Consider the following 14,729-nt stretch of genomic DNA (forward strand, 5'->3'; position numbering starts at 1 on the left):
ACATTCTGGCCAGAAGTAACAAGTTCTGTTCTGCATCACGGGATAAAGCAAGGGGGTGTAGCAAAGGATAGGAAAGGTCCCAAATTTCATGGCTGTGTGATGAATCTGTCCTTTTATGGGTACCAAGGGAGCTCTTCAGAACTTGTTTCTGAGCATGTGTAGTGAAGAATTGGAGAACAGGGAGTTAACTCAGAGAGCTCTTCCTGTTTGCTTAGGTTTTGAGGGTGGGGGTGTTGCTTGTGTTCATGTTAAATAAATGTTGACAGGCTTAAATTCAAGCTCCCCTTTCTACAGTTGTATTGCTTCATCTGTCAGTGAGAACAGATTACTGAGAAAAAAAAAAACAGAATGGGGGGAGGAATAGCTCAGTGGTTTGAGCATTGGCCTGCTAAACCCACAGTTGTGAGTTCAATCCTTGAGGGGCCATTTAGGGATCTGGGGCAAAAATCTGTCTAGGGATTAGTCCTGCTTTAAGCAGCAGGTTGGACTAGATGATCTCCTGAGGTCCCTTCTACCCCTGATATTCTATCTGTAGCATGCTGAGTACTTCCCCAGAAGTATGTAGAAGCCTTACTGCCTGTAGCTCACAAGATCAAAGAGCCCTGGCTTCAGGTGTTTATTGGGACAGGGGAGTGATGGAGCCAATTAGCTATTGCTCTACATCAGGGGTTCTCCAAATGGGGGTCAGAGACCCCTCAGGGAGTCACAAGGCCATTACATGGAGGGGAGGCATAAGCTGTCAGCCTCCAACCCAAGCCACGCTTTGCCTCCAGCATGTATAATGGTGTTAAATATATAAACAAGTGTTTTTAATTTATATGGGGGGGGGTCACACTCAGAGGCTTGCTATGTGAAAGGGGTCACTAGTACATAGTCTGAGAACCACTGGTCTATATGGTCAGGGCCGGCTCCAGACCCCAGCGTGCGAAGCATGTGCTTGGGGCGGCGTGCCGCAGGAGGGCAGCAGGCGGCTCCGGTGGACCTCCCACAGACATGCCTGCGGACGGTCTGCTGGTCCCGCGGCTCCGGTGGAGCATCTGCAGGCACGCCTGCGGGAGGTCCACTGGAGCCGCGGGACCAGCGGACCCTCCGCAGGCACATCTGCAGGAGGTCCACTGGAGCCACGGGACCGGCGACCACCAGAGCGCCCCCCACGGCGTGCCGCCCTGGTTGGGGCGGCGCAATTCCTAGAGCCGCCCCTGTATATGGTATATGCCTCACAACTGTTAGTGGATTCCTGAGCAGTAATATGTTCAGTAATTTAGGGCTGGCAATGTGGCCTAGTGGATAGGACACTGGTATGGAATTTGTTCAATTCCTGGCTTTGATATTATTTTGCTGAATGACCTTGGATAAGTTTACTTCTCTGTTTCAGTTTTGCCATCTGTAAAATCCTTTGTCAGATTAGAACAAATGGATGTCAGGGATGGTCAAGGTATACTTGGTCCTGCCTCAGCTGGGGCGGGGGGAGAGGACTAATGACCTCTTGAAGTCCCTTCCAGCCTTACATTCTGTGATTTAGAGCTGGTTAAATTATTTTTTGATGGAATTATTTTGCAGGAACGGGTCAATTTCAACAAACTTTTAGATTGTTTAGAAATTTCTCCATCTAAATCAAAATGGTTGTTTTGACTTTCTCTGTTTTGATGTATTTTGTATTACAATTTGAATCTAGTATTAATATATATTAATTAGCTTTAATATATATATTTTACTTTATTTTGACATTTGACAATGACATGTTGACATCTGTCAAAAATGAAATGTTCCAACGAACTCATTTTCAGTGTTTCAGAATTGTGTGTGTGCGTGTGTGTGTGTGGGGGGGGTATGTGTGTGTGGTTTTGTTTTGCCATTTCCTTTCCACAAATTTTTTTGACTCTTCTTCCCGGTTCAGGTCAAAAACAAATTTTGAAATGTTGGACCTTCCCATTGGATGGAAATTGCATTTTCCAAGTACCTCTATTAATGATCCTCTGCCCAGCATTAACTTCTCCATTTTTGTAGGTGTGCAGGCATGCCCAATGGCAACAAGTATTCCTTGGGTGGTGTGTTTCTGGGATAGATGAGAGAGAGGCTATGTGCATCACCAGGGGTTAGGATGTGCAAGGGTGGTTCCAGGGGATTTAAGGTTTCACCATCTGCATGAGTCCTAAATCACATCCTTTGAGGCTAGTATTAATACGAAATGCCATGTGATGACTCTCATGGGACTTCCTACATACTTCCCCACCTTCTGGGGGCATATCCCTGGAAGGGAGTGATGTGATCCATAGTTTGTGACAAAGGAAATGCTGTCCCTCAGATGAAATGATGAGTGGCTGAATTTGTAATAGAAGATTAATATATATTTTATATTGAAACTCATGGAGACAAAAAAAACCCCAAATACCCCAAATGGCTTTCACTGTAGTTGTGGTGATATTCTCTCAGTGAAGGTGTTGAGTAGTGGAAAGTCTTTTTCATCCAAACTCTACTCTAGAATTAGTCTCTTCTAGCTCTTAATTAGGGGCTAGAATCTCCAGCCGCATTGTCAAAATCACATTCACTTTTATTATACTGACAGTTTTAGAGCAAGAAGGCCAGAATACTTAAACTCTTTTTGGGAGGGATTGATAGGGTCTACACCTTTCGCTGTTCAAGCAGTGTTAGGATGGGCTTAGGCCAGGCCTGTGGGCAGAAGCTGTGTGAAAAGCATCTATGTATCGTAAGTGGCACTTATTACAGCACACACAATGCCCGCATAGCTGAAATATGCCAGGGTCTGACTATTGCTCAGAAACTCACTTACTGTTGGGGATTAATCTAATTATCACCCTCTCAAATCTCTACTTGTGGATGATGGTGGTTGAGCTTCTCCAGGATAATCTAAATAGCAGTGTCTTTATGTCTTCAGATCCATTTTCAGGCCCACACAAAGCATTAAGCTAGCTGTGGTCTGAGATAGCACTATCAAATAAGGACAGTTTGCCTTCAATCAGCTGCTTATGATGCAGTTGATTAGAGGATATTAATGATCCAGCCAAGTGGATGGACTGATGCTTTTTAGGATTCATTCATTATTTTGGGAGTCTAATTTTCAGTGGCTGTTGAGGACCTATGCCTGAACCCAAGGATATTCCTGTTCACAGTCCAGTAAGGATCACTTTGTGGCACTCTTCAATATGCACATGAAATAATTGGAGAATTGGTAATGGCATGGTTTGAACTAGCCCTCTACACTTGTCATGAGGAATCTGAGCACGGTGACTGCATTGTCTTGTTGCGAGCCTCTAATTGCAGTATTAATATCTGAGAAGGAACTATTTCTTGTGAGATGGGGAAAAGCCTAGAAGATCTGGCCTGTTTGTAGGGTCTGTTTATGGGTAATTTCTCAGGCAGTTGGACAGCATTTACAACTTTGGGGGATACTTTGACTATGAGGTGAATGTGGAAGAGCAAGTTTCAGCATGGGCCAAAAGTGTGTTTCAATATCCTCACAGTTCAGAAATGTAACGTTCCCTTCAGGATGCTGAATGGGCCAGGAAGAACCATGAATCTGTGACCTGAGGGCAACACCAACTCTGTCTCATTTAGTACTGCCTTTAAAAACTACTCCTAGATTGTAGCAACTGTGGAACAGAGCAGCATGAGTGATCAAGGGCCTTTGCTTGTAAGTGAGTGGATGTTAGTGCTCTCTACATTGCACTTGCTTATGGTTATGCAGTACGTGAATGTCCTACTCTCACTATTGGTATATAAGATCTTAAATAATATAGTCTCAGTCTACTCTGCAATTGTCATCGATAGGTGCTAGGCTGTGTGCATTCTGGTTATTTCAGTATATGTATAGTTCTTTGCCAACATTAAATAAGTAATCATTGCACTTCTATGTGTGGTGGATGAGTTTTACATATATCATGTTGGCTGTATGATAGAGAATTAGGGTCAGGTAACAGCAGCTGGCAGAGAGGGAGATTGCAATGAATTTAGTGCTTAGCACCAGCCTGGGTGACGCAGACTGATTTGGGGTCTTCTTAAAAAACCTTGGAATCATTGGCCATAAGAACAGCAATACTGGGTCAGACCAAAGGTCCATCTAGCCCAGTATCCTGCCTTTGGACTGTGGTCAGTGCCAGGTGCCCCAGAGGGAATGAACAGAACAGCTAATCAAGTGATTAATCCCCTGTCGCCCACTCCAAGGTTCAGGCAAACAGAAACTAGGGACACCATCCCAGCCCATCCTGGCTAATAGCCTTTGATGGACCTATCCTCCATGAATTTATCTAGTTCTTTTTTGAACTAGGGTTTTCATGATCCACAAAGGCCATCACTGATCTTTAGGAAAAATTGGCGACCAGCTTTCACAGCTAGCAACTAGTTTATACTGATTTATATTTTCAAGCCTGTCTTTGCAAGAGGAAGAGGGCTAAACATTTCTTGGTTTTATTTTTTTTTAATGATAGATTTTCCTTTATATTCTTGGTCCCCAAAAATAAAGACCTGTGGTTGAGGGCTTTGTGGAGCCCAAAGACAGTGTTAGGAAGTTTACCCCTTAGAATTCACAGGATAATAGTGAGATGATAATAAAAGCAACACTAATTGGTTTTCTAAACACCCATATAGCATTTAAGATATTTTTTGAGTATTACCAACAAATTTAATGCATTATTTACATCAGGTTTGGATGCTGCTGCGTGACAGAATAAGAAATGAGTATCAAGACAGATGAGTATCAAATGAATATCAAGACAGAATTGGTGCTTCTAAAGTATACAGCTACTCCTAGGAAAGATTTATTTTTTGAGGTACATTAAGATTCTGTAAAGTAAACAACTCAATATATGTTGGAGAAAGTGAAAACTGGTCACTGAAGCCTTGTTCCTGCACAGACTTGCGTACAGACATAATTATATGCATGTGAGTAGTCTCATTGACTTCAAATGGATTACTCACAGATGTAAAGTTGAGCATATGCATAAGACTTTCTTGGACCAGTACGTGGAAATAGAAACATAAATCCTATCATGATACTTGGAAATGCTGGTCAATGAATTAAATTCTGCCAGAATTAAATTACTTATTTAGGTGAACTTATTTGATGATTTGATGTACCATGTGAAATTTTTTTCTCCATGGCAGGTTGTACAGTATCATGTTTTCAAATTTATTCTGAAATTCCACATTGATTCTACATGTGGTTCATTTTTAAGCACAAGAAAGGCAATTTTACATTTGAATTCTAGATTCTGGTTTATTCCATTACTGAGTTTCTTATGCCTTCCTCCAAGCATCTGGTACTGTCCACTGTAGGGGAAGTGAATACTGAATTAGATGAAACTCGTCTCTGATCCATTACAGCAACTACTGTATTCTTTTAAAAAACCTCTGATGCAGAAAAGAGAGAGAGTGCACATCTCCTCATTCAGAACTTTTGATTTTGATGGTTTTTGAAAGGTTCTGTTAGTTGAAGGGCTTCAGCATTGGAAAAGGATATTGAGATCCATTTAGCATTAGGAGCAGTGAAAGTGCTACATGATATTCTGAACTCCTGAGAAAAGTCTAGCACAGGGTGACCAAAATCTCAATTTGTTAGGAAGCATAAATATTGGGTAGCCCGTGTACTAACTATAGTAAATTTTATCTAGTATATTTTTAAGTGAGCCTCCTTTGAATGTAAAACATGAAGGACAACTTTTTTGAAAACCATTAAATTTAAGGGCCAAATTCTACACCAGTCCAGTGTACATCCTAGGAAAATAGGATTCTACCGGGTTAAGTGAACAACTAATTTGGGCCTAAATGTTTGTTTCATTGGTATGTTGTGTCAATCATTCCATCTCTTAGGATCTGTATTTATATTTTGGGGAGGCACGCGGGCGGCAGTTCATCTTGTGTCCACTGAAAAGCATTTCAGTAATTCATTTAGATTGCTGTGACAGTTGGTGAGCTTAGTAGGAGCACAGCTGATCAACTTGAAAGTATCTGCAGTTGAACTTAGCCAAAAAGCCCTCTGTGACAACTGGTATTTATGGCGTTTAAAACTTTTAAGGAACTTGCAGAGCAGTATTTCCTTATTCCTTGTTCAAAGTAAGAAATGTCAGGACAAAGAATTCACATGAGGACTTGACCCAGTGGCAATTGAATTGGGATGCTGTGGATGAGAGAACCAACTGTACTAGAATATTAATCTGTCCTGCTGGAACACAAATCACAGCTCTGTTTCCCTCCCCTCTGAAATTCTGAATCAATATTGGAGAATAGGCAATCCTAAAGTCCCTCCCAGTTTATTTCATTTTGTTTAAAGCCCCACAATGTTATTAAAAGGGACACTTGCAACCAGTTTTGAAGGTCACTGTAGCATATGACCAAGAATTAATATGATTAACACACGCACATTAGTAATTAGACCATACATGAAACAGAGATTTGAGGCTGTTGGGGTTTTTAAAGCTGTAATCTCCTACATCTCAGTTAAATGATGATTTTCACTTTACAGATTCTGGTTAATATGGTATTCTTCCTGTAATCTTCTCTCAAGTTATAAGATGCTGGGCACAACTGTTAGCAGCACCACCTGCTGAGCAGCTTGAGCCATAGCGTGGACTTGGCTATGGTAGGGAAAAAATAAGCCTAGTACTTCTTGTCTCAAGAAGCCTTCTAGAAACTATTAAAAGGAAGGAGAGTGTATTGTTTTGCTTTTATAAGGCAAAACATATTTAGCCTGTCATAGTCCAGGAAACTTGATTATGCACTTGTGAACAACTCAATGCAAAAATGGCTTAGTAAAAAAAAAACAAGACTGCAGTCAAGATCACTAAAATGTACAAAATGCAAACATTAAAGGTACTAGAGCAATATTAATTCTGCTATGTTCCTCTTCCTATATTTATCATATATATTTAATGACATAAACAATAACTAACTTAGATACTCATTTTGACAAGAAAACCAGGAGTATAACACACTGTTACAACTCAGATGAGTTAATATACAACCTTTCTATCTTCATTTGCTGATTTTTGTGAATTTTAAACAGTGCAGCCAACAGAGCTTGCAAGCTTTTTTTGCTCTGGAGTTACCGGACTAGCTGTGCCAGGTTCATGATGGCGCTTGTAAGCTCTTTGAACTAATTCATTCCATAACCCACAGAGGTTGAGGGATGAGGGGAGAGTTTGGCAGGTAGTTATATGTGGGGTTGAGGTTTTGTGGATGGCTTTGGCAGCTGTGGTGAGAGTTTGGATCAGGACTGTTGTCCTAGAATGAAAGGATTTGACAGTTGAAGGAGTCAGTAGGTGTGGATGAATGTTTCTGGGCCACCCAAACGAAAGGAGCAGAACCTCTTGGCTTCTCTGATGTATGTAGGACCAGATGTACAGTTCAGTCCTGCATTTCCTGAGGGGTGGTGAGAAGTGTAGTAAGAATTCATCCTGTAATACCTGTGGTAAAGGCATGAGTTCTCTGGGAAACATTAAGTTACACTTCTACCAACTGTTCTGCATGTTACCGTTTGTGCAGAGATGGGTGATAAGATACTGCATTTATTGAAGTAACGAGTATTTAATTGATTCTTAAGCATTTAAGTGCACAACATTCTTTCACATTCTTTCCCCATTTTATATTTTATGATTCTCTAACAAGTTTTTGGAATGGTGCGTATACTTTCTAGAGACATTTTTTTCTCGTGCTTGAACAATGGCTATAGAAATATCACATCATCTCTGCTGGTTTGTATGTATTTTGTAGTGGTTAACTTCATTACTTCAATAATTACTTACAGTCACATTAATTTAACCCTTCACTCTAGTAGAGTGTCTGAGCCCATTAGAATTAACAGGTCCATTTGAAAGATTCGCATTGCAGACTAAAAGTAATAGTGTTATTTCACTTAAAACCATTGTAACTGTGTGAAAAGTCTATTTTGGAAGGAGTTGTTGATGTGAATTTTAGGTATTTAACTGAAGTCAGTATCAGGTTTTTGTTTGTTTGTTTTGTTTTGTTATAGCCACAAGTAATGAAAGTTCACTTTTTTTTTTTTTAAATCTGAAACTCCCTTGGACTTAAGTGGGACTTCTGGATGTCCAGAATACTGAATTCAGCTAAAGCAGAAGAAAAGGATGATTAAATTACATGATACAGAAGCATTTTTTGATGGCTAACATTAGATAAATCAGTATTTGCAGTGTAGCATCTCTTTGACATGTTATTAAACACTTCCGTTTTTTGTTACAGATTTCTACTGGTGCTGATTTGTTTAATTTTCAGTGTACTCTCTACTATAGAACATTATTCAGAATTTGCCACGGGGACCCTTTTCTGGATGGTAAGTGTACTCCTTTTTTGTAAAATATAATTGTTTATTTTGGTGACAAAACGATTGTTGTTCTTTTTGTAAGCTGAAAAACAAGGAAAGGAAATAGAGAAATCTATTGGCAGTCCATTAGCAAGACAAGGGAATTTAAAATACTTGCTGCTGCTTCTTATGGAAAAGTAATATAGAACCTAAGGAAGAAATAAAGTTATTTAGAAATTATTCTATAAATCTACAGAAACTGAGTATTCATAGTGTAGCAGTGTTCATTTTTTAAATATTTTTAAGTCCAGAAAAAACAAGGATGATCATCTAGTCTGAATTGCATAACCTCAAGCACAAAATTTCACCTAGTGATTCCTCTTTTAAGCCCATAACTTTTGAGCTAAAACATATCAAGGTATGCAATGTTTAATGGGGTGTCCTACCTCCAGGAAAATACTACTTATTACATACTTTTTTGCACCTGGAAGTGCAAATTGCTAAATGATTATGATCTTCAGAAATATTTGAGTCTCAGTGGTAAGCTGTCCTTTTCAGATTTTAGGCCAAATAAATTTTGTGCCAGGATTTATAACTGTTACTAATCTACTAATGTCTCAGGCTTTTCTTGGGGAACTTATCAAGCAGCATACTTAGTATTTTGCAAAAGGACATTGTTATATGCATTACTTATCTACAGAGTCCTTGGTCTCACTGTTGTCACTGTCAATAGGGGATGACAATCTTGCGGTGGTGAGGAACATCTGTCCATTTCGAATTGGACTGAAGTCACTAACTCATTTCACAATGGCCACTGAATGACACTCAGATGGTAATAGTGTTCAGTTACTACCAGTCCTAGGCTAGCTTTGAATTACTGATATTCAGATGAGAGGTTACCGAACACCAAACTATACAGCACCCCTTAGTTTCATAAACACAAGGTGACTAGCATGTGCACAGCAATTACCGCAAAAAGTTGTTACAATATGTATGATTTTGAACAATGTTATTTTTGAAGCTGGTGGGAAGTAAAATGGGGGAAAATGTGTGTATTCCAGAGAATGCCCCTTATCACATAACCTAAAGAAAAGTTAATAATGGGAATGTTTGATGAAGCAGCCTTTACTGAAGTGATGTGAATTGCACCATGATAATACATAACATCTAAATCAGTGATTTTCAGCCTGTGGTCCACAGGTTCCTGGGGGTCTGCAGACTATGCCTAAGATTTCCAAAGGGATCTGTATCTTCATTTGAAAATGTTTAGGGGTCTGCAAATGAAAAAAAGGTTGAAAATCACTGGTGTAAATTTATAGCAACTCAGATCATAGAATCATAGAATATCAGGGCTGGAAGGGACCTCAGGAGGTCAACTAGTCCAACCCCTGCTCAAAGCAGGACCAATCCCCAACTAAATCATCCCAACCAGGGCTTTGTCAAGCCTGGCCTTAAAAACCCCTAAGGATGGAGATTCCACCACCTCCCTAGGTAACCCATTCCAGTGCGTCACCACCCTCCTAGTGAAATAGTTTTTCCTAATATCCAACCTAGATCTGCTGAGCTCAGTGTGTAACAACACAACAGCTATTTTGATTTTTTTTTAATGGTCATTTCCTAATGTGATGGATTTTTGCTTTACAGCTGGCTTGAGAATCAAAGCTAGGTACTCATTTACTTCACTGGAGCTTAAACTTCATTAGTGCATGCAGCCTTCACATGTGATTGACTAAAACCATCATTAGGTTTGCAGGGTTATTTTTAAGCATTTGTCTAATCATAATGCTGTAGCAAATGTTGCTTGGCTTTACTCAGAGTCAAACGAAGTGCAGTTTTGTTGGTCATGTGCAAGCCTCTAAAACCCTTATAAATAGATACTGTAATGGTAAGTTATATTGAGTCAGAACCTGACATAGTGATACTAAGCGATAGTCAGTGTTGACCTCTGTTCTTATACTGGTTACGTGTGTGTGTATGTGTGTATATATAATATTTTTAGTGAATCTAGTGGTTGTTGAAAAACTGCCAGATTAACATTCCTAGTGACTTCAAGTCCTGTGGGTTCCCCCCCCCAAAAAAAATGGGTACAGCCTGGGCAGTGACAGTACTAAGACAGTCTCTATGTCAGTCTGTCAAAGTGTTGCAACCCTGAGCTGAAAGGTCCATCTTTTGGGACATGAGTTGAATCCTTAGCTTCCCTGCTTAATTCACCTGACAAAAAGGCTAGTTGTGGTATTGGCTATTTATATGGCTACTTGTGCAGAAGGGTAGCAGATTGCTGTCTTTCTAAAGATGAGACCGCAAACTGTAGCTAACACTGGAGAAGATTCATTTAACTGTAACTTGTGGAAGGTTGTGTTGTGCTCTACATTGACAGTGAGCTAAATGATGATAGAGCGTGCTTTTGGTGTCTTCCTGTTCAAGGTCTGCATTTAGTTCTACTGATATAGCCCTTACTAAGTTGTAATCTAACTTCAAAGTTGTAACACTTACCATTTCCAAGTTGGTGACACCTGACAATGGGAATTCTATACAACACACATTCAGACCTGAATGTGGCTTCCTTTTGAGGCGTTAAGATGATGGCCGAAATTCAACATCATTATTCTTAATGGAATTTTACCAGGGACAAATTTGGCCCATTATGCGTAGCACTTAGTGCTTATGCATTAATGGATATTTTAACATTATCCCTGCCTTTTTGAAGCTTATAAAAAGAATAGTAAAAACCCATTAGGCTATAAAACTCATCATTCTATTCTCTTGATGTGTGAAATCCATTGGCATTGAAGCAAATTATGTGCATGTGTCAAGGGGAGAATACAATACTACTACAGCTTTTAAAAGGAAAGTTTTTGTGAAGAGGGGGCTAAAGAGGCATCTGAGAGGCACTAAAATTGTCAGAGGTTTCAAATAAAAGAAGCTGAAACAATTCTGATTCTGGGGGGAAATAATGTTCCTGTGCTTATGACACTTGTGTCAAATTGCTCTTAAAGCAAGTCTTCAAAGTTGAATGTAAAATCATATCCTCAAAGATGACGGGGATATATCAGAAAAAACCTATTGCTGAGTTTTAAATCATTTCATCACTCAAGTTGATTGGCACGGCTCACAGACTGTAGTAATAGCTCTACTTGTGGTGTTTGCTTGGGCTTGGAGTGAATTTCTGCTCTCTGGCAGTCAGGAAAAGACAGGCAACATGCTATGATTTCCTATCTAATTAACAATGTATTAACTTCACTTCTGTGGTTTTGGGACTGGTGAGATTGCTTGTCTTGAGCTTCCATTTGCTGCCAGCTGAGGGAGATGTGCCCTCTCTTTTAAAAGGAGCTCTTTTCCAAACAACAAATATGATGCATGTTTATGTCACTTAGCTGTTATGAGCTTGTTGCCAGCTCCTCTGCTTGATGAGATAACTTAGTTTGTGGTCATGCTTTGCAAGATAAATTGTAGGACATTAGCTGTTGATTCTTTGCCCTACTCTGACTATTTAGCAAGCCAGAACACAAGGGCAGTGACATCAGAACAATTTAATGTTCTTGGTGAACAAAAAAGGTATGTAAAATTCATGAGTGGACTTCAAAAAGAGTTAAAGGATCAGTTTTTTTTTAGATAAGTATACCCAGTTGCTTGTCCAAATTCTCTGGACCTCTTGAGCCTAAGAAATCGGGCTGGAAAACTCACAGGAACAGTGTTTTTGGTGTGATTTCTATTTAATGCTTGTTTTGGGTCAGGCCTGGTACACTAAATCCAATTTTGGGTGGCTTGGATACCTTTGATAGTGGTCCTATCAAAAATATGGAAGCACACTGGTCTACAAAAATGTAAAACAGGTGAGAGAAACAAAGCTAAATTTTTTCAACTCTGTGTAATGGTTTGGTTTAGCTTAGCTTTATGTTATGGGTGAATGATTTATTTGAGGGATGGGTGGGGGAAGTGGAAAAGATGAGGTTTGCGCTTATCTGATCTCATTAGCCCATCCCTAACAGACACAATGATTCATTCACCTTTGTCTATCAAGGAGACTAGTCACAAAATGGCTGGCTTCAATTTGATTTGTACAGAAGCACCTGTAAAACTGAAATAGTACAGTTCCATATTTATCTATTAAATTTATTTGATTCACCAGATGACTTATGCCCACAGGGTATTTAGGCTATCTAGGTAAGAGATTGAAGTCCAGGACCTCTATGGTAGCATTCTCTGAAATGCCTCCAGCTCCACGTGCAGGGCCAGTTAGAAAGGCAGAACTGTAGAGAGGAGGGGTTTAGATTTATTAGGAATTGGGGAAACCTTTGGGAAAGGAAGAGCCCATACAGGAAGGATGGGCTCCACCTAAACCAAAATGGAACCAGATTGCTGGCACTTACAATTAAAAAGGTCATAGATCAGTTTTTAAACTAAGGGTTGGGGGAAAACCGATAGGTGCAGAGGAGCATGTGGTTCGGACAGAGACATCTGTTGGGGAAGGATCTATTAATGGAGATTCTCTGTGTCCTAGTAAGGAGGAGATGATGAAGATGATAAAATACAGGTAGTATTTGATGAGAGACTGTCAAATGAAATGAAGTCCCATTTCAGTTACATAATGTAATGTAATGGCGGACACCAAAAATCCAATCCTGTTCTTAAAAAAGTTAAATTTTATTAGGAAAAAAAGGGAAGAAAATACATTTGGAACTTAGGCTTTTGCTAGATTTTAAAAGAGCAATTCCAAAAATTAAGCACCCAAAATAGCTTTCTTGGGGGTTCATCTTAAAAAGTGACAAGCAAACAAAAGCATCTGGGGGTTAGCACAGAGGAGATCCACAAGCCTTAAAAAATAAACAGAAATAAACCTAATTGCGTCTTCCTAAACATGCCCTGTTCAATGATTTTTTTCTAGGTATGGAAGATGAATTTTTATACCTAGTTTAAGCCTGACACAGCATTCCTGCTTATAGCATTGCTGCTCCGTGTCTCATTCTCCAGAGAACAACAGACAAAGGGAAAGTTTTTTTTCCCATTTTAAAAAGTTCTAGCCCTCCCATTGGCTCTTTTGGTCAAGTGCCCACTCCTTTTCTTTTACTTGTGGACTTGTTAACCCTTTACAGGTAAAGGTGTCCCTAGCTTCTGTTTGCCTGAAGCTGGGAATGGGCGACAGGGGATGGATCACTTGATGATTACCTGTTCTGTTCATTCCCTCTGGGGCACCTGGCATTGGCCACTGTTGGAAGACAGGATACTGGGCTAGATGGACCTTTGGTCTGTCCCAGTATGGCCATTCTTATGTTCGTAGGGATCAGATATGTTAAGTAAGAAGGCGTCATTTTTACATTGTGACTTTTCTGGGTAGAGTCACTTTTTTAATGAATACTTTTCACTTGAGATATTGCTGTACCAAGGATTCCAAATATTCTATTATACTTACAGGTCTATAGACCTGAAAGTATACAACTAAACCACTTGCTGACTTTCAAAAGCAACCTGCTTTGGTCCAATAATGTTCCTGTTGAGATCAATAGGAGTTTTACCATAGATGTCACTAACAGCAGAGATGAGCCAACAGGTGAATGCTTTTGAAAATCCCACTCTGGAATATAGGATATATAGGAATATATAAGAGAATGGACAATCAGGGTGAGTTGGGAAGATGAGAGAAGAACAGGTCTCTAGAAATAAGCGCAGTAGTTCCTATTTCTGGTTGGTTTGTCGTGCTTTTGTTGTGTCCCTGAGTTGATGATATTTTGCATGATAAATCAACTTCTGTCTTCATTATGACGGTTACAGTGCACCACAACACGATGATGACACGTACAGCAATGTAACAAGTGCAAGATTGCAAATGTAATGCAATATGGTAATGTCTCAGAACATTTGGCTACACTTTGCCCTGCATGTCCTCAGCCCTTACAAGTATTTATAGTTAGAGATGGGTCTGAACCAAACACCTCATATCCCCTCAGACCTCAGGCTTTGGGAAAGTTCATCTCTGAATCCAAACTTTGTAGCTGAGACTGACCTCAAGTGCTGCTAGGAATGGCCACTGAGTCATTCTTATATTAGCAGAACTGTCTCATAAGAAATCTGAGAGTAACATAGATCTCAAATGTTTAATAGTTCCATGCTGGAAAATGGTAAGTGATGGGGTTTCCTGCTTTGCTTCTGTTCATCTCTTTAGTTAATCACCTGGCTGGAGAAAACTTGAAATAAAGTCTTATGAAAATTTGAGCCCAGCGAATGAAACACAGAGAATAAGGACAATAATTCATAGTCTCAAATCAGACACACTCTTCCCTGTATGGACCTTGGTTCTCTAGTCTTTGCCCTGTCCTCTGCTCTTGGACTTTGTAGGCTAGCCCTCTTCCTGCAAGGGCTCCCAGTGCCTCCTCCCTCTTCCTCTCCTGGCAGCTATGCAAGATGGCTACCACTGTCTCTTTAGTGCTGCTGCCAAGAGGGGATGGGGAGCACTGGGAAA

The 14,729-nt window shown here is 39.9% G+C and overlaps 1 protein-coding gene across 19 annotated transcripts in view; it reads left to right on the forward strand.

The window, feature by feature from the left end:
• LOC120406051 (potassium voltage-gated channel subfamily KQT member 1-like) overlaps positions 1 to 14,729 on the forward strand; it is an 819,762-nt gene that overhangs the window by 119,846 nt on the left and 685,187 nt on the right. For all 19 annotated transcript variants that reach the window (XM_039540307.1, XM_039540238.1, XM_039540231.1 and 16 more), the window contains one exon: positions 8,212 to 8,302. In XM_039540307.1, coding sequence (XP_039396241.1) covers positions 8,212 to 8,302 — 91 coding nt within the window. The remainder of the gene's footprint in view (positions 1 to 8,211; positions 8,303 to 14,729) is intronic.

Source organism: Mauremys reevesii, linkage group 1 (genome assembly GCF_016161935.1).
Source record: "Mauremys reevesii isolate NIE-2019 linkage group 1, ASM1616193v1, whole genome shotgun sequence".
Classification (NCBI taxonomy): domain Eukaryota; kingdom Metazoa; phylum Chordata; order Testudines; family Geoemydidae; genus Mauremys; species Mauremys reevesii.